This window comes from Anopheles cruzii, chromosome 2 (genome assembly GCF_943734635.1).
Source record: "Anopheles cruzii chromosome 2, idAnoCruzAS_RS32_06, whole genome shotgun sequence".
NCBI lineage: Eukaryota > Metazoa > Arthropoda > Insecta > Diptera > Culicidae > Anopheles > Anopheles cruzii.
Genome location: NC_069144.1, coordinates 55485370 through 55507482, shown reverse-complemented (window position 1 = coordinate 55507482; position 22113 = coordinate 55485370). Strand labels below are relative to the sequence as shown.

General features: G+C 50.9%; 1 protein-coding gene across 1 annotated transcript in view; it reads left to right on the top strand.

Annotated features, from left to right (window-relative positions):
* The window catches only part of LOC128277388 (cell adhesion molecule Dscam2), a 61159-nt gene that overhangs the window by 32402 nt on the left and 6644 nt on the right, over window positions 1-22113 (top strand). The window contains exons 5-9 of the mRNA XM_053015839.1: window positions 13637-13713; window positions 18199-18388; window positions 20226-20843; window positions 21444-21571; window positions 21759-21895. Of these exons, the coding sequence (XP_052871799.1) occupies window positions 13637-13713; window positions 18199-18388; window positions 20226-20843; window positions 21444-21571; window positions 21759-21895 (1150 nt within the window). The remainder of the gene's footprint in view (window positions 1-13636; window positions 13714-18198; window positions 18389-20225; window positions 20844-21443; window positions 21572-21758; window positions 21896-22113) is intronic.

Sequence of the window (22113 nt, the reverse complement as noted above, 5' to 3'; positions counted from 1 at the left end):
ATTTGCGTGAGTCGTTGCCGTCCATACAGTCTTGCCACTAATTACTCAGCCTCCTTGGCGAAGACGACGGAGTAACTGCTCCACGGTCCCAGGGTGGCTCCCGGGACACAGCTGGTGGCCCCAAACAGCCCCGCTCAGCAGGAGCTCTCGGCACAAAACCCCAAAGCCGCATGTAGCTGTGGGCACGTTTTTGTGAGGCAATTAAAATTACGGCACAGGAAATTCGTTTCCAATTTACGTTCGGCTTTTTCTATTACTCCCGGCCGCCCGTCGTCGTCGTCGTAACGGGAGCGAAAGGATGTGTCGCTCACCGCACCGGCTCCCGGCGGGACCGAGGCCGCGCCCGAGAGGGGACTAATTAAATGAAAATATTCATAAAATTAATTGCTTCACATCGTACTCGATTTCTTCCCGTCTCCAAATCGAAGGAAGACCCGCTTCCGGTCCGGGCCGTGTAGTAACTGTGGCTGGAGCCCTCTCGGGCGCCCTGTGAGGAGATATACTGTTCTACATTGTTCGTCCGCTCGCCACGCGAAAGGGCCCACTGCTCCGGTGCAATTTATTGCGATGCATTTTTTTGTTGCCTGCGCTCCACTGTTATCGCTGCAATTTTGCAACTGAATGGCGTAATGAAAATAAAAAAATGTGTGGAATCGCAAAAAAGAAGCCAGGAGCCGGGGTATACGTGGCCCGTGGTCGCGCCTGGCGTTTTGCTGTATTTAAAGAAAATTATTCTCCACCGTCCGGAAGCGGAGCGCGTCCGGAAGCGGAGCGCATAGAAAAGGAATTATTCAGTAGCCACACTGCGGAGCACCCAGTACCGGAACTCCGTGTGTGTGGCCGATTTTGCTCCGGCGCTGGCACCGGCCGGATCGGGAAAGGATTTCTTTCCAATGCATTCGAAGCTCGAGACGATGGTGGCATTTTAAAATGCATAAAACGTAACACTAGCGAACGCCATCGGTGGCAGTCGCAACGTGGAGCCTTTGCGCAATGAGAGCAGTCGCAGCTGGGTTGAAGAGACGAGGAGCATCATTCTCTAAAGAAGAGTGTGTGTGTGCTGGAAAGGCTTGGAGCAAAGAAACGCTTCGGAGCGGAGGCACACGGTCCGGTCGGCTGGGCAGTTGGGAAAATTAAAGAAGAAAGAAGCGGTTCGAATGAGGCGCACCGCGAACGCGGAATTAATTATTCGCAAAATGGGTCTACCGCAAGACATTTGCCGTCAGCTTAAGCGGCTGTTGGGCCATTTTAGTGGTCGGGAAGCAACTATTTCCGCTCGCTCTCGCAGCGCTTTAAGCCATCAGCTGACGGCCAGATATGCGGGGTTGGGTATGCGTTCTTGAAGCTCATCCTATTTATAAACCGATTCGTGCATTTTTTTTATCACTCGAACAGAAAACATAGCCAGAGAATTACTCTAATTGTTAGCATCGCATACCGTTTATTTTGGTCCTTTGCCCGGCAGTTTCAGAGCTGAGAAAGTTGAGTAAAAAGAGTAAAGAAGAGTGAAAAGAATTCAAATGATAAGTGGGCAACTCTATTCTGTTAAAAATATTCTTGATCACGAGGAGCCTATTCTTTCAACAGTTAAAATTATGTCCGTGTTAGTGTCTTATGACTTCAAGCATTTTTATATATTCTGTTTATTTTGTTTATAATTGTCCTATTTTATGTTATTTGCACCATTTATTTAATCCTGTAGGTAATCTAATTTTATTCACGATGAGCAAATATTTAACAAAAACTACTTTAGAAAGCATAACCTATTACATATTGCAATGGGTTAACAAGCTACATTACAGGTGCTCCGTGTTCGGATTAAATTTTGGCCAAATGACTGTAATAATAATATTTCAAGAACGAGCCGAAAAAGGAGAGGTCCAACCAATGTAACACGAGTGGCAGGGATTGCAATTTCATGCCACCCCTCGGTATGGGGCTTCCGGTTGAAATATGGCCACCTTTTATCTTACCGTAGCCGATTTACCTTGTAGCACGCGTCTTCGGCGTCCGGCAATATAAATTTCAATTTGGTCCTTCTGCTTCGAACGCCCATTCGTGGTGGTTGCTCCTGTTTTTATGGGTTGCCGTTGCCCAAGAATGGCACGCATCGTCACGCACCGGGCCCGGCAATGCCACGTGACGCGGGCCAGAACATTACCGGCCGGCGTCATAAAGTTTGAGTCGGCCAAATGTCAAATCGAACGGGGAGAAAAGGACCTTCACTCCTTTGTTGTCATCGCCCAAAATGCGGAGACGTTGCCGATATTTGATGGGTTTTCCCATACTTTCGGCCCATCCCGCATCTAATGGGGTAAGATGACTTTTCATACCGTCCGTTGAAGGAAAGTGTCCTAGCTTTGGTTGCTGCTTTTCTTTTTGTCGGTGCCCGTCACCGAACCGGAAGCTTCGTGGCTTCGTGGCTTCGGTTGGCCCTTTCGGTTCAGTGGCCGAAGTTCACGCTATTACTACCCCGTTCCGGTTCGGTGACGGTCAATACAGCGTCAGAGCAGCGCACCGTTCGCACCGATCTCGAATCTTCGGTCCAGGTGGACGTCACTGGGTAACACGGCGAAAATCGTTATAACATTGCACGCCAACACGCGCGGTGACAGATGCCACCACGGACGTCTTGTGCGGGTCCTTTGGCGGGGTAGCCGGGAGTACCGGGAAGTCGGTTGCCCAAGTTTATTCATCTTATCGCCACACCGCAAACCCACCCGGTTGCTGTTTCTTCTTTCGCCGCGCGTCCTCGTGACGTTTCTACGACGGCGTTTTTGCTTCGCTGCGCTGCGTGATTTTCGCCATTTTCTCCGCCAATCTTCATCTGCTTTTGAGCTTTGGGCAGAAGTTTGGCCGGCGCTGCCGTCATAACCGGGTACCGGGTGTGGGTGGTATGTTTCGACAAGATTTCGCTCCGTTGCTCGGCGCGGCCCTTTTATGCTGAAAGTTCGAAAGAACACAACTGACGCCGGAGCAAACGAAGGCTGCTCGGTTTGAATATTTCAGCACGCCGCAGCCGAGCGTCACACCGGTTCCTATGGTAACCGGTCCGTCTGTCAAAGAAATGATGACGGACCGGATCGAAATCGAGCGGCCGGGTGGTTTTGTGGTGCACGGAATTCGAAAGGCGCCCGGAACACGGCTCCGAGTGACAAGCGGAGGCAGCAGAAATAAAGAACCCGAACCCATTCTGCGGGCCCGCCTTCGTCCATTGTTTCGCTAACGAAAGCGGAGGCAGTGGAGCGTCACGAATTCTCATCGCGCCGGAAGTTGTTTAATCATCGACACATTCATTCTCAATAATGATCTCATTTGCGGGAAGATGCAGCGGGAGCGGCAGGTCGAGCAGCGCAGTGAGCGGGTCACCGTGCGGGGATGGGCTTTTCGGAAAGTTTGGGAACGGGTTTTTCCATCCTTCCTTTTTCATCATTTTGCGACTGCCAAAGGCGCAGAAAACTACGGAGCCAAGTTTGTGGCGAATGTCGCGTCAGACGGAGCTACGACTTCTGTAGCTTTGGAATGTTTCGAAACCAAAGTAACTATACTTTGACTTGAATGGCGGTCCATTAATTATGCAATCTATTTTTCGTTTCTATCCGTCTGCCGGGTTGGTCTGCATCCTTTTAACATTTAGAGTGCACTGAATGTCAATATCTGTTGGCTGTTCAGAACGCGAGTTTCTTTATTCAACTTTTTTGGACATTCTCTAAAGAAATTCGTTAGCTTTGTTTTGAAGCTGCATAATCTAAACCCTTACTGTTATTAATTTATTTAAGGTCATCCTTTTTCGATATGGAAAACCCGTTAAACTGCGCTATAAGAAGACTGTTCCACCGAGAAGCACCTGCATATCAGGATAGGTAGAAATAGTTTGTCGAGAACAAACATAACGCCCGTTGGTTCACAGGAGTCAACACGCGAGTCAAGTTCCAAGAAGTCAAATGCTCATTTATTGTGCGCTTGGGTGCGCTGAATAATTAAGCGAAATCGCTGCTGCCTTGAGAGAGTCCGGGCGAAGCGATCTTCACGCACTCCGTCGACCGGACCAGAACACTGTTCCCGTCCCGTGAGCCATCTTTCACGCGATGGGGAAAAATATCCATTCCGCTTTCGAGTGGGCCGATGCAATAAAAAAGTCCCCGGACAAGCATATATATCTGGGTTTTTCTACCAACCCGATTGTAGCACACTTTCATGCACCCAGGACCGTGAAAACTAAGGAACGGAAAGCGCCATGCATGCCCGGTTCTGGTCCGGTGAAGGTTTTTTCATTTTTGTCCACTCTCGGGTCCCTCTTTTTGTGACTTTCCGTTTGGCGCCGCACTACAAAAGCATAGCGAGCCCCGGGGGCGCAGAAGGTAGCACGATTTCCATGCCCTTTTTGCATGATGAGTGCTTCTTCCGGGCGTGTTGTCAGTTGCTGCGAACGAGCCACACACAGATGGGCAGCGGTTCCCTCGGCAGAAGCGTTGGAGGCAAGCTTGGAGCAGCGCAGCAGCAGCAGTTGATGACAGTTGTGTTTGTCTTGCTCTTCGGATCGCTTCTTTCGGGGTGAATATTGTTGCGACCCAGCATGGTCGATTTACTGGTTCAGCTTAGAACTGGTTAAAAAAGGGCTACTACATCGACTGAATGTTAGTCAGCCTCACAAATCATAGGGCGTTGCTAGTGACAAACAGCTGGCAACTACAGCTGGTGATTCCTAAACTAAAGGATTGTTAGTTTTTATCTCACGTAGTCTGATAACTATGAAAAGATGCGATTTCCGTAACTCAAAGTTGGATGATAGAATCAAACATCTGTTGGATGAAACCCGCGTTCGCGGCATTCCACGGTGGTATCTGCGAGCATTGCCAGGACGAAGACATCGAACATCTTTCTTCAACGTAATGCTTTCCACGTGCCTTGGGCTCAATTTCCTGATGGGTGCGGAATCATTTGAATACGCGTTTAATGTAATCCGCAAAACATCTACCAACCGGTAAGCTCTTCAACCGTACAACCGCGCTACGATTGGCGACACTTTGTGCAGAGACCGGGTGCGTCCTTGCAGATAAATTGCCAATCATTTGTATCCTGTCAGCGACAATGTTCGGAACCGTCGAATCCTGCCAATTCATCTCGTTTGACGCCACGCCCGTGTACTACAAACGTGCGCCGCAAAAAAAGACCTGCTTCTATATAATTTAATTTCAATGCCGAGAGTGTCCGCTGGGAGAGTGTCCGCGGAGCGGAGCCCACGTCTCGCGAAATTGAGCCTTACGCCGCCACGTTGGGATGATTAATTAAGCCGCCGTTTTTTGTGCGATTACGCCTAAGTAATTCCGCTCTCGAAGTAGAAAAACCCCCCGGATCGGGGGCTCCAACACGGGCCACAAACCGCACCGGTGCAGAGTGGCCAGTGGTGGAGAGGGAGTGAGCGGTACGGGTGCAAAAAATGGCTCCACAAGGACACCGAATAAGCTGTCACTGTCCGCCTCGATTTCGTGAACCAACGACCGTTTCGGGCGCGGCCAAATCCCTGGCGGCCTGGCGGCGATAAAAAAACGGCGCATTTGAACGGATCGTTACTTCGGCGAAAATGCTGCTGTCATCTTCGTTTTTGCCTGCACTTTCGTCTGCCGGAGCGTCACCCCGTCACCGTTCGTTTAGTGTCGGTCGGTCGGGCTCCTACAACAGGGGCGGACCCCCAGCAGGCGGACATTGTTTCTAACTACAACAATACGCCGAATCGACAAAAAAGGCATCGTAACAATAGAAACAGAGCCCGCGCAGGAAGGGCCCGATGGGAGTCTGTAGTTTGAAGTGTGGTTGTTTCACTCGCCGGAAACCACCTCAAGACGGCTAGACGGGGTCATGTGCTGTTGTCAACACGAGGAACAGAAGAAAAAAAACATCATCGAGCAGCGGCAGCGAGATGTAAAATGGATAACGAACCCGCTACCTACGAACGGATCGGCTCGAGCAAGCATAAAGAGCACACGGCATGGGAACTTATGTGGTGGATTTTTTTTCCTCACGACCACACAACACGTCCTGGTCTCTCGGGCAGCCTCGGGTGACGGTGGGCCATTCCCCCGGGCGCCGGGTGATTAACAGTCGTTGGATGCTGAAGTGGTGAAACTAATGGAAAGATACTGGCTGCCAGGCCAGGTTGGCGACGAGTGCAGCTCACGGCCCTGAGCGTCCAGCGCGCTCGGCGTTGGTCCCAGGCGGGATTTTAACCTGCTCATAAATTACTGGCGACTTTTCTTGAGGATTTGTTAGACTCCACGGTGTTTCTTAACTTTCTATTACTTACCCCCGGCGCTTACAAATCGACGCCACGCTACGGGAGTGAGCAACGATAAATTACGACTCAGCATAAGACCTTCACTTCGAGTTCGAGTAGCGCTCAGTACGAGTAGCGTTTCGAGATGAAAATTATTCGTTTCTAGTTGAGCCCGGTTCTGAAATGCTGTGTCTTTAATTTTTAGTAATAACTGCACTCGGGTAGCGTAAGTAATACTAAAGCAAATTGCCAAAAAGACTGCCTTGAATTTGTAAATTTCACGATTATTGATCAATTTAGAGTTTCTTTTTTCTGTTCCGTTTTATTAATTCTACTTTTACTCGAGCCTTTGACTCTTAGCTCACAAAGTTTGCCTATGTTTTATAATTGTATTGGTTAATCCGCATGACGTTATTACTTTCCGAAATTTAATCTACATTTTTATGAAAAACTCGCATTGTTAGGAGCCAATTCATTCTATTCGAACGCTTCATCTCATCATACCCACTTAGTGGTCCCAATTGGTTGCAATATTGAGCTTCAAAATGGAGTGTTCAGAAACGGTCGGGTAACAGTTACAGACAAATGACGGACAATGAAGAGCCCCCAGGCGCAACGCCATGTTTGATGATCATTTGACGTTGAGCAACCATCGATGGTCTTTGATGGCGCCCTACGGCCAATTGTCCGTTTTCGTCCTAACCCGTGGTCGGTGAGCGAGTGTGTATGCGTGTGTGTGTGTCTTTGCATGACAGTCGATTTTGCCAGCTTGGGCAGCATGCCTCAGGGGCCGTCGTGTGACCGGAACCGGAGCCCCCGGAGGCAGGCTGTCAAAATCGATTTCCGGAACAGGATTCGGCCCAAACGGATTATTTAGAAGAGACGGCAAACAGTGACCAAAAAGATTTGACCAACCGAGATAAGCGGGTTTGCGGGCGTTAAAATGAACTCCGCCATTCCGCAGCGTTCCGAGGCCGTACGGATCATGGAAAAGGGTAGCGCACTAGCCCTCCCGCCCTCGCCCTCTGCCCGGCGCTACGCAAAAGGATCAAACACAAATCTTCCAATAATAAACGTATTGTGTAAGGGCACCGGCGCCTAAGCCGGCCGGCCAACGTGACAAACATTAAGATGAGTTTCATTGTTTCATTATTTGCGAAAACCCTTTTCTGACCCTCCCCACCATGGGTCGACCCGGGCCAACCGGCCGGGGGTGAGGGGATCAAGAAAATGACAAAATGTTTCTCCGATGCCGCCTGCGAGAGCTGCGCAGCAAATTCACTTCCGCCCGTCGGTTAAATAGGCCGGAAACAGGTGCGTTTACCGAGCGAGCCCAGAGCGAAAGGATGATAAAGTGTTTTGAGAAAGGTTTTCTGGCGGGCAGGCGGGCGGGTGGTTCCGGCCTTGGTTGACTGGCCGCGGGGGCTCGGGACCGAAAAGGGACCGTTTGCCGTGGGACAGCTTAGGAAAGGTGCGCCCGCCCGTACACGGTCGGTTAATAAAACTCGCAGTTCACCGCCGCCGCCGCCGCCGTGTGCTGCGGATTGGGCCGCGCCACGGGAAACGGTGAATGCCGTGGAAAGTGTCACCCAGAGGATCAATGGTTTAGCGACGGGGTGGGTGGATGGATGAGAAGAAAAAAATGATTAATGCCCCACGGGCAGGTAGGCCACAATAACGGTAAATCTCTTCTTTAGCGACTGTCATTAGTGTGGAAGGATCACGTGTTTTTTGCTGAATTTTTCCGTTTCGGTGCGAGCGGATTGTCAGCAATCATTGACGCATAATGTGTCGGCGGAAGTGTGCAGAGTTGGAAACTATTCAGAGGACGAAAATCTGGGGGAATTTATGAAACTAATTGTTTTTGACGTATGGGAATGATGAATATAGAACGATCCCTTTCAAGGGATGATCAAGGATTTAGTCGAGTCTAAGAGACGTTAAATTGACATTACGGACTGATGTTCGTAGCAAAGTTGGTAAAGAATCAAGTTGCATGATTAATTTGAAGCTAATCTAATTGTCAATAAACCGGAATTCAATTTGGCTATCGATAACGAGTACCATGAAACTAGATAATTGAGTTTCTGCGTATCCTTTTATCCAAATCGTTAATGAACCAAATTCTATTCGGATCCGACGAGGCCTCTTCGATCTATGCGTACTTTATTAAAAGTATTACATTTCTTGCAGTTAGTATCGTCTTAAGAAGGAACAGAAATATTGTGACCGATGTCGAATTTATCGTAAACTCGTAACCGCAGTGATTGTTTATCCCATTTCCGAAAATAGTCGTTGATTTAGCACCACTCCGGTCCGGGGCTCCAGGAATACTGCCTGGCGGGCGAGATAATCGCACCGTCCAATCTGTTAAATACTTTTCCGGCATCGGCTCGCCCCAGGCCAATTGGCGGGGGGCAGTGTAAAAGTGGAAATCCCCACCAAGACAAACCGATTGAGGGGTCTTAGAACTTAATCACTTTTCTCCGAACACTTGGACCGAGGACGGAGCAGGGCAAGCGGGCTCGCATAATTTGATCGCGGCTAGGCTCTTCGCAGATACGCTGCTCGCAAGTGGCTAATCCCGGCCAGCATTGCACGGATTGACCGCGTTCACCACGCACCAGCCTACTGGGTTCCGGCGTGTGTAGGCCTCACCAGCTGAGGACACCGTCGGCAATCCGGGACGGCCGGAAAAATCCTATTCCCCTTATTGTCCGCCGAAACCAATCAGCAGTGAAAGTAGCGAAAGTAACGTAATTTGCTTCATGAATACATTATAAACAATTTACATATAAATTTTGCAAATCCACCCAATGACGCGAGGAGTGGCCGAGGCCGAGCATAAAGTTGGTGCGATCCTTTTTGATTTTGTTCAACGTTTTTTTTTGCGCTTCTGTCCAGAATCTCCATAGCTGCCCCGAAAATGTGTCTCTCCCGAGAGACAACGACAGCCATATAAACCAGTCGGAGGGCCACTGTGGGCAAACGGTGTGCGAGCCGTTTGGCCGAAGTCGTTTGCGGGGTGGATTATGTTGCGAGTCAAGAAGCAACACACAGCACGGCACCGGAAGCTAGAGCCGAACGGGCCCCAAATGTCCACTGCTCAAAAGTCGAGTAATTTTCGAGCGCTTTTTTCGGGGAAAACCCGGCCAACTCCGGCATCGGGCCTGGGGCTCGAACGGACCCCGGTTTTCCCTGGAGCTTTGGGCCTGGAGCTGGTGGACCGGCAAGGAAGCAATTCTCGACGTTGGTACAAGGATTTTCCATTCATTAGCATTTGCAATAAGTTAAAAACTGGCTCTTATCTAAACCCTGGGTTCCCTTCCGCCCCCGGAAGGGCCGTAATGTGTGGACGGTCCGCCGGGAGCTTGGGCGAGATTATGCGCCCCGCTGACGTCGTCGAAGTCGTCGAAACGCTGCAGTCGTCAGTCGGAGCGATAGCGCTGTCGTGGTGCGCTCTGCTGACGAAATGATGGATTTTCGGATAGAGGTTGGCAACATTAGCACTCTCAACACTTGCCTCCCGCCGGCTGGAGGCACTGATAATCTTTTCCAAAAGCCGGGCCACAATCTTCACGGGCAGCAGCAGCAGCAGTGGAGGGCACGGACAGCTTTCGGGGTTGGCGTTTGATGAAGTTGTTAAAGTTTCGCTTCCTTGCCGCACCGAGCCGAACCGAGCAGTCGTAGCGGCGCTCCATTAAGCCCCCGGTCTATAATCGTTTGGCCGTAATCAAAGAGTTATGCGCCCGGAGACGGAGGACGGGAGCGACCGAGAGTAGGGGGAGATAGTCAAAATGGATAAAGTTTGTCATAGTTCCTCTGTCACTTGCCACATCCGTTGCTCGGAGCCGGCTCGGAAGCGCCCGGGCATGTCGGAGCGCAGAGCGATGACGATGGTGTTGAAGATATTTACCCAAATTCCGCCCGCTTCTGGCACCGGTCTACCGGAGCAATCATGTTTCAGTTTTCTTAAGCAACCCAGCGGTACCTCGAGCGGCGGCTCGACTTCGTCATCTCCATTCCGGAAGATGCTGCCAACACCAGGACGCTCCTTGGGCGCCTAGGCGAGGACATATTTTTTGCCCCTCGCTTGCATCTACCCGAATGCAGAAAACTTTCTACCTTTCCTCGTGCCTCACCGGAGACCGGCCCGAAGTCGGCCCGAGCTGCTGGCGAGAAAGTTTGCCCAATTGGACCACGAGCCCAGCGGTGATGATGGTAGCGCCAACGTTCGTTCACGGAGAAGTTGCCGTTGCGGATTTTCCGGCACCATAAATTTGCTGTGTAAAACTGAACAAACAAAGTGGAAGTGTGTCTTCGTTAGGGGAGGCGCGCCAGAGTCCTGGGGTTTCGATGTTTCGTGGTACCGCTTTCTTTTTGCGGTACTCCATCTCTACCGGCATGACGGAACTACCGGACGGCGACGAATGATCTGACTCACCTAGAGTCTCTCTGTTTCTCACTGGCCGAATGGAAAAGTTTCGGCTCAAAGCTGTCACTCTGCGTTTTACATGAGCTGAATAATTAAATTTTAATCCGGAAGTACAAATTCTAGGGCTACCGGGAGACCCGGATCAGGCCGCACTCTGTGGCCGCTCCTGAGCCGATCTTGGTCGGCACCGAGCCCAATGTGTTTGTCTACTGGGCCTACTCCGGGTGACAAATAAACAGTGGCCACCAGCTGCCGGCTGTCACCAGCTACTGGCAGGGCCCTCTTGAGCCTCGGCACTTAAGAGCACGATCATATCATTATGGCTGTGTCCGGACCCGGACCTCCGGACACGGTCTTGATGTTTGTGCTCGGTCCGACAACAGGAAGCGGCAGCCAGAAAGAGCCTGTCCACGATCCTATCTGGACGTTGTTGTTTTCCTTCTCCAAGTCTTGGGTAGCAGGAGCGGTACAGGAGCGCAAGAGCGAAGAGAAAGCAGAAAAAACACGTATCCCAACTTCTCCGCCGGAACCAGAAGGCAGGTCCAAACAGTGGGCGAAATAAACAGAATTTGAGTTGAGTTCTTGCGTTTGAGTTTCACATTTGCTTTGCCGAAGCCGGAGCGCTCCGGTACGCCAGCGAACCGAAACGAACGCAGAGTTCCTGCTTATCCGATTAGGCGGTTTGTTGACAAACTGTTTGATGTAGAAAAACATACACAATCTCCCGCCCCAGCTTGGCCGTCTCGAGCTGGAGGCCCAGTAACGGAACTGTGGTCCGGGTATCCGGCGGACCTGGAACGGTGGAACGAAAATTAGTTCCCCGGCAGACTTGGAAAGCGCTCCCGAATGGAAGCTCGGGCCAGTAATGATGGTGCGCCGAGGACGTACACAGCAGCCAGACGGACGCCTCTCGATGCGAAGAAACGGAAGAAATCTTCGACAAAAGGAAAACCGCCACATCCGCCACGGGGTTCTTGGGAAAGTTTTTGTGCACGCCTCCCGTTCGGTGTGCCTCCCTCTAATCGGATAAGTATTAACCGGTTTTATTGATGGGATCTCTGATTAAGCGATAAACTAATTCGTTTAAGACCCCACGGGGGTCGGGACGTCCGGACGTGTGGTCAACACACAACGCCACGAACAGCACCGCAGTCGGCCGGGTTTGTGTTGGCCATTTCTGCGGAAGTTATAATTTGTGGATCGACTGCACGCTTCTGTTTGGTGGCTGCCTTTCGCTCCAGTATCCACCTGATGCATGCACGCATGGACAGTCCCCAGTTCTCGTGGGCCCCAGAGAGGGATTAGTAATTGTTTTTCTTGCTGATTGCACTGCCGTCCTGCCGTTGGCTCGACTGGCTGTGCATGGCGTGAAACATTAATTGGAACACTGGAGAAGCATTTACGTCATGTCAGTAATCGATTTTGTTCGGTTTGTTTTCCGGGGCCGATTGGTCCGAGTCTGAGACGGTGTGCCGAGAAATGGGGTAGTCGTTGGCGGCTCAATAAATAGGAGTTAATTGCTTCTGAAGGAACCGCTACTTTACTTCTTGACAGTGAAGGTTTCTCTTATCGGCTTTTCGATAACTTCGCTGGCCAGTTTGACATGCACGTAGAACCGAGAAGTTGCTTCTTCCTCGTTACCCTTTTGTAAAGAACCTTCTGTAACATTTCACTGAAAGTGCCAATTGCAGCATAAATCTGCAGGTGGCCTCATAACTCACATTCTCCTCTCTGTAGTCGATGATTCACTGGCCCATATCCCGCCCGGGGGACATCAGTTCCCGTGGCGTGACATTGTATAAACTCTGCAGCGCTCCAGAAGTCATTGGAGAAACTTTCATCCCAATGTCCACGGGGCGCAAGGCAGCCACATTTGCAGTTCGAGGCGAGGCGTTACCATTACCATAAAGAATGAAGGTTACAGCGAAAGTTTTGCAGTTCGCGTGTGGTTCGCAACCAGACCTCCCGGCCGGCCTTCCGACTTCCGTGTGGTCTAGCGTCGAATGGCGAGTCGACACTAGGACTGAGTGCTCCATTAAAACCCCCATCATGCTTATCTGCCCCATCGACCCGGCGAATGGCTCTGTAGCTACACTTAAAGTTCAATATTTATGGACCTCCTGGTCCAGACTCCCGTGCAGTGCCCGGACCATTTGCTGCCATGCGACCGGCCAGCTGCAAAATGCTTTAATTTTATACGACTTTCAACAGACGACGATCAACTGGACAGCGGGAAGTTGGTCCAACAAATGATTTACCCTTTCGGCGTCCGAAAACGTCGCGTTACGTCGCGTGCCCGTCGATTACGGCACTCGCGGCACTGAATCAACAATTCCCGGTCGAACGTAAAGCGTAATTATTTCCTCCTAATTTACACGGTTTGCGATCTCATCGGAAGCCCGCTCACACGCAGCAGTGCGGGAGCGGTGTCCTTCGCTCGGATTGCTCGGAACGGTGACGCATCTTCACTCCTACGCGGTCGCCACCGAAGCGTGGCGCCGCCCCTGGGGGCGATGGGGCCGACCGGCGAGCTACTGAATCTGGCCCTCCGGTACCGTGGCCGACGGTTGCCCGAGGGAAAATTCAATTTCACACTCGATTTGAGTAGGTTAATGGTGTGATTTGTGTTTCGGAATAAAGTTACGATCACGAACGAAACCCGTGTCGGGCCGCCGTATGGTGGAACCCGTCGCCGCTGCCTGTGAGTGCAGTGCACCGTGTCTTCCGTACCTCGTTTGCCGTACCGTGCAGTTATCCCATTTGTGTGTGCGTTTGGCGAACTGTTTCAATATGAAATTGATTGTAAATTGGACAGTGTCCGCCGCCGGAGTTCATTATCTCAAACTGCGGAAGTTCCCGGAATGGTGTTGTAGTGTAAACATTTCGCCCCATTTTGACCGCAATTTCCTATCGTTTCTTTCTTTCAGTTGTAAACCAAAAGTACAACATACAAGTGCACGACGAGTACGTGATGTCCGGCAACACGGCGGTACTGAAATGTCAGGTAAGTGTCCCTCGTGGGCAGGGCCCAAAACGGGCCCGGGAAATTTTAGAGTAGCGCGGCGGTGTCCAAAAAACGCGACATTATGCACGTACAAAATGGCCGATTAAAAGCCGAACGACATTACGGCGACGGCAGAACGATTGCGCGCCGGCAGTTAATTGACATCATGGCCGCCGTCGAGGTGGAAACAGAAACGAAGGCGCTTCTGATATTCTCCGAACCCGGCGAGCAATCGATGAAAGCGCTCATGAAAAATTTCGTCCCCTGAAGTACTACCGCTTCGCTTCTATTTGTTGGTGCTCCGACCGACCGCCCCAATTATGGGTCGGTTCGTGGAAGGACACGGTCCCGAAACGCTTTCCGTTAAGTGGAGGAAAGATTAACCGTGCCGTTGACGTTCGCCCTTTTCATTTCTCTGGCCGCCATTTGCTTCACCGGCTTTAACTGATTCAATCAAAAGGCAACCGAGCACTTTTCAGCACGTGCGTTGATTGAGGTCCACGGGTCCGATTACGGTCCGTGTACTGAAAGTAATTAACGTAGCAAATAGAGATCGGTCCAAATTAGTTCACAACAAACACACAACAACTCAGCTGCTGCAAACTGTGGGGCGTTTGGGACTTCAAATTACAAACCTCGGAATCGCGTGCGCGCAGACAAACGCGTTCATCAATCTTTATCATCGTCCTGAGCGTGGCTGAAACGTTCCATCATAATTCGGTAATCTATCGGCGCCGAGCGCACCGATCGGGTGGATAGAATTAATCAAGCCCTTTGCTATCGGGGGACACCATCTTCCTGGGAAGTGGCCTCGGGTAGGCTGGACTCGTAGAAGAGTGAAGAAAAAACCAAGGACAGCATATTTTTCATCGCCTAGAGGCTTAATTTATTCTTGTAAAGCGCTTCCGGTATCCCGTGACAACTCCCAATATTTCTTGGAGTATCAAGATCGTTCCGCGAAACCGTGCCGTGCCGCCCAAAGGACTAAAAAGGATGGAAATTAGCAGAACTCCTGTCCCTGGCGGGCTACTTAAAACCGGGCCGGGTGGGATCATCTCGGTCGGGCCGGGCGATTGGGCAGGCTGCGATGGCACTCGCGAAACACTTTGTATTCCAGTTCGTTGCCGTGACCGGGCCGGGCCCCGGGCCCCTCGTTTATAACCTCCAACTGACGGCGGCCACTGGTCGGGCTCGTCGAGGGCCGAATGTGAGGAAATTGAATGAAAACTGAGAACCATTCATCATTTTAACCACCCCGTGGCCGTTTAGGCGCTGAGACCTGCCACCGGCAGTCCCGGGAACACTTCCCGCAGATGGACAGTGCGACAGTTTACCGACTGGTAAGAGTAGTACGGTTGGCGCGATGATTTATGACGCCGAAACTGGCGTAATGTCTTAGCGAAATAAATATTCATCGCCATCCGTCGGCCATCCATCGCCCGGGTTCGGGTTCCGGTGCGGATCGTCACCGTGCGGACTGTGGCCAGATCCACCAGAGTGCGCTGCTGCTGCTGCTGGATGCTGTTTTGATCTGCCTCGCCTGTGCCAGCCTCGCCTGTCCGGCCATTTTGGTATCGTTTTGTTGCGCACTGGGCACTTTTGACAGTTGGTGTGCGACATGCCAAAACACTAGGTAGCGGGCACCGGTGTTCGGTCCGATGCTGCTCGTCCTGCATTCCGTGATTTTTGGCACAGCACGAAAGGACAGGCACGGAGTACTCGCTGAAAACTCGACAATTTATGAGTGACGTTTCATAAAATGCCTTCTTCAGCGGGGCGGTCCTCCCTCTGGCCCTCTGCGGGCGGTCCTTGGTCCGTGCGTGCGTGTCGCCCGGCCCGTCCGTCCGCCCGTCGTGACCGGCACGTTTCATAACGCTGCAATTTACATAATTTCATCACGTCTCGGAACGATATAAATTTCATCACAAAACTGTCAACTGCCAGCGTTTGGGACGGCCGGCTGGCCGACGGGTGGTGCCGACAGAGCCCAAGACGTTCGTGACCTGGATGGTGGTCGCTTGGCCGCTGTTTAATTTGGTTAGCTCCGGCAGTAAAAATCGATGCGAACGTTCATGGTGATTAGTGCGGCGCTTGTAATGATAATGTCCGCGGATGAAGTGCCGAAGCTAATAACTAACTGTGTTTAACGCTTTGCCCACAAGTGTCCGCTTGATGAAGTTGAGTGCTGATTGCAAACAAAACGGTAATGGTGATGGGTAGAACGGTTATGGTTTCATAAAAATAACGATGAACCTCACGGGTTCCGATTGCTTCCCGCTAAGTGAGTTACATCCTAGAATATTCCGCCAACGTAATGAGTGGTTTAAAGTATATTTTTGAATTAGGTTAGGTGGAAATTAGGAACATCGCTCATTAGCGCAAGCTCAATCTTTTCGAAAGAAACCGTAAAGAAGTTAAGTTCAGTTTCAGGGTTTATTCTTCGAAGAGTCTAAACGTCGTTTAAGAAACCGACTTTAGCCATCTTGCTTATCAACAGCAGGATCGCCAATCAGCCGATTTTTTAATGTTTGAATCAAATAGGTCGTTATGAACAAACTAACTAAACAAACCTTAAAAATTTTGGGTCAATTTGTTTAACTTTTAACTGTTTTGAGCATTGGAAAAAAATGGCAACAAGGCCAACAAATAATAATAAAAAAGGTTCAATAAGAGAAAGACACACAACGATTTGTAGACAACATATGAAAGATGCTGTTTTGGGCGAACAACGAAGTTCAGTTTCGAACTGTGCTATTTCGATGTGGAGAGGTCCTCAAAAGTACCACAAATTATGGACCTAGGCCGGCAATGCCACTATCTCCACCTCGGGGGTCGTTCCGCCGGAAATTGATCGCTCTAATCGATTGCTTCGAGCACCAGAGATGATAAGGTTGAGAGGGTGCTAAGGTCCCGCAGGTTACCTACACTAGTCATCTCGTTCCCATAGCAGTTATTTCGGTGCAGTGCGTTGCTAGCGCTTGCCATTTCGCAGCGGACCGTCGTTCGCCCGGGACGCAAACCCGTTTCCGGAGCCGGAAGTGGGCAGCTAACCACAAAATTGCTTCATAATTAAACTACCTACACCAACCGCGGGTCGTCAGCGACCTGAACCTGTCTGGGGCGACAAAAACATTTCCTGCCGCACCCGGATGGCGCTAAACTTTTCGCCACAAACTACTCAACAAGTAACATACGTAGCGCAGCGACACCACACACACCCCTTCGGCCTACGCCCGAGTAGAGGATCGATTTAGCATCGAACAGGGAACCGGGGCTCGAACCGCCCAGGAAGATGACCGCAGGGCTGTCGGCCAGACTGCCGGCGTTCGCGAAACGCAATTACATCAATTAACCATTTTTCAGCGGCCCCAATATGGCGGCCGTGTTCGCGTCGGATGCGATTCCGGGTTGAGTGGCACAAATTATGCTCGACATGCTCTGCGACAGCGCGGAACACGAGGGGTAAAAAACGAGACGGAAAACCACGCTCTAAGCTGTGCCATTTCTTGCCGTTTCCGGCCTGTGGCCTGTGTTTTACACCCGAAACCGCAAAGCCGGTGCGTGGCCTGTGCGCCTCCCGCGTTCAGCCGGCGCGTTAGCCAAACAACCGTTTCCGGGCACGTGCTCGGTGGGGCGAAAGTTTTCCCGGAAAACTCCCGAACGCTCCCGCTCGCAAGGGCATGGTTGCCGGGTCCCGAGCAACGTGCTCAGGTGGGCTTTGCTTAGCCGTGGTAAGCCGAGCCCACCGATGATGGTTACACCATCGTTCGAGCCACCGGGGGAGAAAATTAAGTTTTCCGAACCTCAAACCAGCAGCGAGCAGCTGGGATGGGCGACGAACTTTTGATTACGCATCACGCATGATTTGGGCACAACCCGCGAAACTCGCGTAGCATATATATGTTACATCGGCGGGCCCCTGCGAAATGTCAAGAAACTTTCACTGGTCTCGCAGGAATGCTCGGTTGATGTGTCTTCATTACCGCGTCCGTGCGGCAAATGGTTGGCTCATTATTTAATGAATTCCACGATCTATTGCGTCGTGCTAATCATTGTCAATGATGTTAAATTATTTGGTTCAAATTGTCACTCACGATCACTGTAAGATAAACAAACGACCCAACTATTGCTAAGCCATTTCAAAGTAAACTAATTGAAGCGAACGGAGAAAGTATGAAGTGAAACAACATAATCCTTGAATTTAAGAGTTTGAAAGCCTGGCCCCAAAACACACAGGGACCGTCGTTCAATTTTCCATATTAAAGCAGCATCATTTATTTTCGAAATTATTTGAAAACAATGCACGCACACTTCAACCGACGAAACAATGAAAACGGTTTTTTTGTCCCTGTGTCCTTTTGTTTACTTCCTGGCCGTATCGGTTTTTTTTTCAACCCATCCATAGCCCAGAGGGTTATCGATACCGTTTAAATCGATCGTTTACCTCTCTCTCTTTTTCTCACATACTTTTTCGCTGGATTGCAGATGCCAAGCTACATACAGGACTTCGTGGTGGTGACCGCCTGGGTGCAGGACTCCGGGGTGCATCTCTATCCGAACACGGACATCGGCGGCAAGTACATCGTCCTGCCGAACGGTGATCTGTACATCAACAACGCCGGTGCCAGCGATGCGTACAAAACGTACTCATGCAGAACTGTAAATACACTAACAGGTAAATTGGACCCAGGGTTGAGGGGATGCCGTTTTTTCGCTGAATGGAAACGTGTGCAGCGTGTGGAGACTCTTCAATTAAACTAAGATTACACACAAACAACCGTAAGTGGGTTAGCAGGGGGTCATAAGGGGCCCACCTCCCACTTCATGATAAATTAATTCGTATTTTTTGTGCTCTTTTGTTTGTGGCTCAGGCTCTAGTCGCCGGATTGGAGAGATAAACATTTGCAAACACCTAAATCCTAGAATCCACTCAAAGCTGATTTGCAGAAAAGGCTTTGGAAATGATTCCGAAGAGACTGTCGCATTAATGCGTTTTGTGATTTTGAATGTTGAATTAACTCGTCGAAAATTATGTTTCTTTTGATCACATGTTATGTTAATAAATTCAGAAAATTCGTATGAAAGTTCTGCCAATGCTTGGAACTGCAAAAAAATATTAATTTAAAACATACAATATTCTCAGAATGTTTAGGAAAACTTTTAAGCAACATTATTCATTGAGAAGTGAGGAAAATGAAATAACTACAAACTGACAAACAACGCAAAGGAGCAAGAGTTTCTTTCAGTTTTCGGCTCTAATAGGGAGCCACAAATACTGACCTGAGTCGTACTGTAATATTGCGCTCCAAACCGCACACACCGGCACACAAAAGTGCAGCAATAATTATTTCGTACCGTGAGATATTCTTCATAAAGCGTACGAATGAAATATTTTCGAGTCCGCCGCCCTGAGTCCTGCGGAAAGGAATGTGCCCGTAACGCGCACAGCGCAAAGATGAGAAGATCACTCGTCCCCACCGGTGTGTGTGTGTGTGTGCAAATCCTTTGTCACCGGCACCATCTCCGTTTGATATGCATACCGTTGCGAGGACGACGGCTTGGCGAACATCGAGCATTGCAGTCACGTAGCGCCCATTACTGCGGGCAGTAATTACCGTAAGCCGTAAGCCCAGCCCAGGAATCGATCTGCCTGGCCCACAAGAATGGTGCACCGGTGGCGGGGATGTAGGAGCAAAATGAGTACGAGCCCGGGCGAAATGGCCGACAAAGAAAACGCATTCGAAGGACCCACTTCCCGGTGCCCGGTGCGAACCCGAGGGCGGTTTTGTTGTGTAAAATAAAAAGCAGAAATATGCGAAGACCAAATGCTTGCCGCGGTGTCGCATATGCACGCCCGAGTACCGAACACGGTAAGGAGTGTGCAAAAGAAATGCACCACAGGGAACTCAACCCTCTGCACACGGGCGCCGGGTCCGTTGCATCGATACCCGGGCCGTGTGTTCGGACTATTGTGTTTGCAGCAGCAGCACGAACCGAGCACATTCCATCGCGCGAGCATCGAGCGGGCGAGCATTTATATGTTCCGTTGCGATGGGGACTTGAAGTTTCCTTCACCGGGGCCCTCTTCATGCAATATGTAATGCCGTTCGTCGGCCATTGCATTACAGCAGCCCCCGGGAATGGAATTTCATTTTCACGTTTTTCACGAGTGGTCGCCGCAGGGGATGATGGTTCCTTCGCCCATACGGACCCTCCGGCAATGTTACAGGTCAGGAAGCGCACCGTCAAATTAACGATTGCGTGTAGAGGTGAACACAGGAACCTACACACACACACACACACACAAACTAACGGTGAAGGTAACGATGGTAATGGACCATTTTCCACCCATTAGTAGTGGAAGTCAATGGCCGTGCCGAGCTGGACTTACTTCCGATTAAAATGCTCTCGGTTAGACGAAAGGCAGCCGCCTGGGATTCTGGGGGACGATAATTGAACGATTTTGACTTCCTTTACGGCTTCTCTAACGTGTGGCTTCCGTCCGTCCGCAGGTGAAATACAAATTTCAACATATCCAGGTCGAGTGATAGTGACCGAGCCGAAAGGATTAGTACAACCTAGGATTAACGTGGAGAAGCACTCGCAGAAGCACGTGGTCGTCAACGCCCCGGTCACGCTGCCGTGCGTCGCCCAGGGCCACCCGGTCCCAACGTACCGGTGGTTCAAGGAGGTGAAGGATCAGATCATACCGCTGCAGCTGAGCGAACGGATCAGTATCGTGTCGGCCGGGCTGCTGAAGATCGCCAAGGCACGGCTCGAGGACAGCGGGAAGTACCTGTGCTGGGTGAACAATACGGCCGGTGAGGAGACGATCCAAGTGTCGCTGACGGTGACGGCCCCGCTGACGGCGCACCTGCAGCCGCAGGTGCAGACGGTGGACGTCGGCAAGGACGCGCAGTTCCAGTGCATCATCTCCGGCTTCCCGGCGCACGAGGTCCTGTGGATGCACAACGGGAAGCCGATCGTGCGGGACAGCCGCATCGAAATCTACACCGATACGCCCCGGATCGTGATCAAGAACGTGCAGAAGGAGGACCAGGGCATGTACCAGTGCTTCGTCGCCAACGAGTGGGAGCAGATCCAGTCGACGGCCGAGCTGCAACTGGGAGGTAGTGTATTCTCGAGATGCTTTTATAGTTCTTCCAGGAAGCGAGAGTCGATTTCCGTGTTCTTTCAAAGCAGTGAAAACTATTTGCGGATTGTCTACATCTAGGCGCTGACATTTTTAGTATGCCAAAATAACGCCTCAAGGTATGCACTAATAACTGTTAAGCAGTTTGGGGTAATGTTTAAAGCTATATTTGCTCATTGTTTGATTTGATATAAAACAAATCATTCAAGTTACTTCAACCGGATAATGTTGTGTAAAAAATCAAGAAGAATGGAGAATGAAGAAGGATTCGTTTTTGGTAGTTCAAACCGGGACAGTCTCGGCTCGGCCTCATTAGGGAACGCTTCAATAACTCCCCGGGCCTCGTGAGTGAGTTTCTTCGAACTGTCTACGGCCTGGCCAACGGTTTTCGGCTTGCCGCCCAGCTCGGCCAACGAACTCCCGTCAGAATCGTCACGTGGCATCCGTTATTAAGGTTATTAGGGGAAATCTTTACGCAACAGCACGAGCCACATCATCATCACCTGCTTTGAGCAGGGTTCCTTCCTACCGTCCCACTGACACCTCCGCCTTGTCCCTTTGCCCACTCCGCCCACAGATGCAACGCCGGAACTGCTGTACTGGTTCTCGGAGCAAACGCTGCAGCCCGGCCCGACCGTATCGCTGAAGTGCGTCGGCACCGGCAACCCGCCACCGCAGTTTACCTGGAAGTTGGACGGTTTCCCGGTGAGTAGCACGGTCCCCGGTCTCCGCTTGATTGCCCACTTTGTGTGACAGAGATTGATGAGGGCGACGGTGCGGACGATGGCGAAGGACGATGGCAATAAAAAAAAACAACGGGGAGCGAGCAAATGGCTTCCGAGCAACGCCGACGACGGCACGCATAATGACACGATGGTTGCCCTTCTTCCAGATCCCGGACAGCCCCCGGTTCGTCGTCGGCCAGTACGTCACCATCCACGACGACGTCATCAGTCACGTGAACATTTCCAACGTGAAGGACGAGGACGGTGGCGAGTACACGTGTGTGGCCCAGAACGGCATCGGACGGTAAGTGGGAAGGACACTCTGGAACACACGCCTTTACAGGCGTTGCATTGCCGATTCAGATTGAAGATAAAAAATGCATTTCACGACCCCTCGAAGTGCCCGATGGACTCGTGGGAAATCCCACGGAAAGTGTCCCACCTCGGGTGTCGCCTAATTTCGGGACTCATCAGACTAATGACTAGACTGCTCGCGATTGAACCCCAGGAGACGTGTCACTC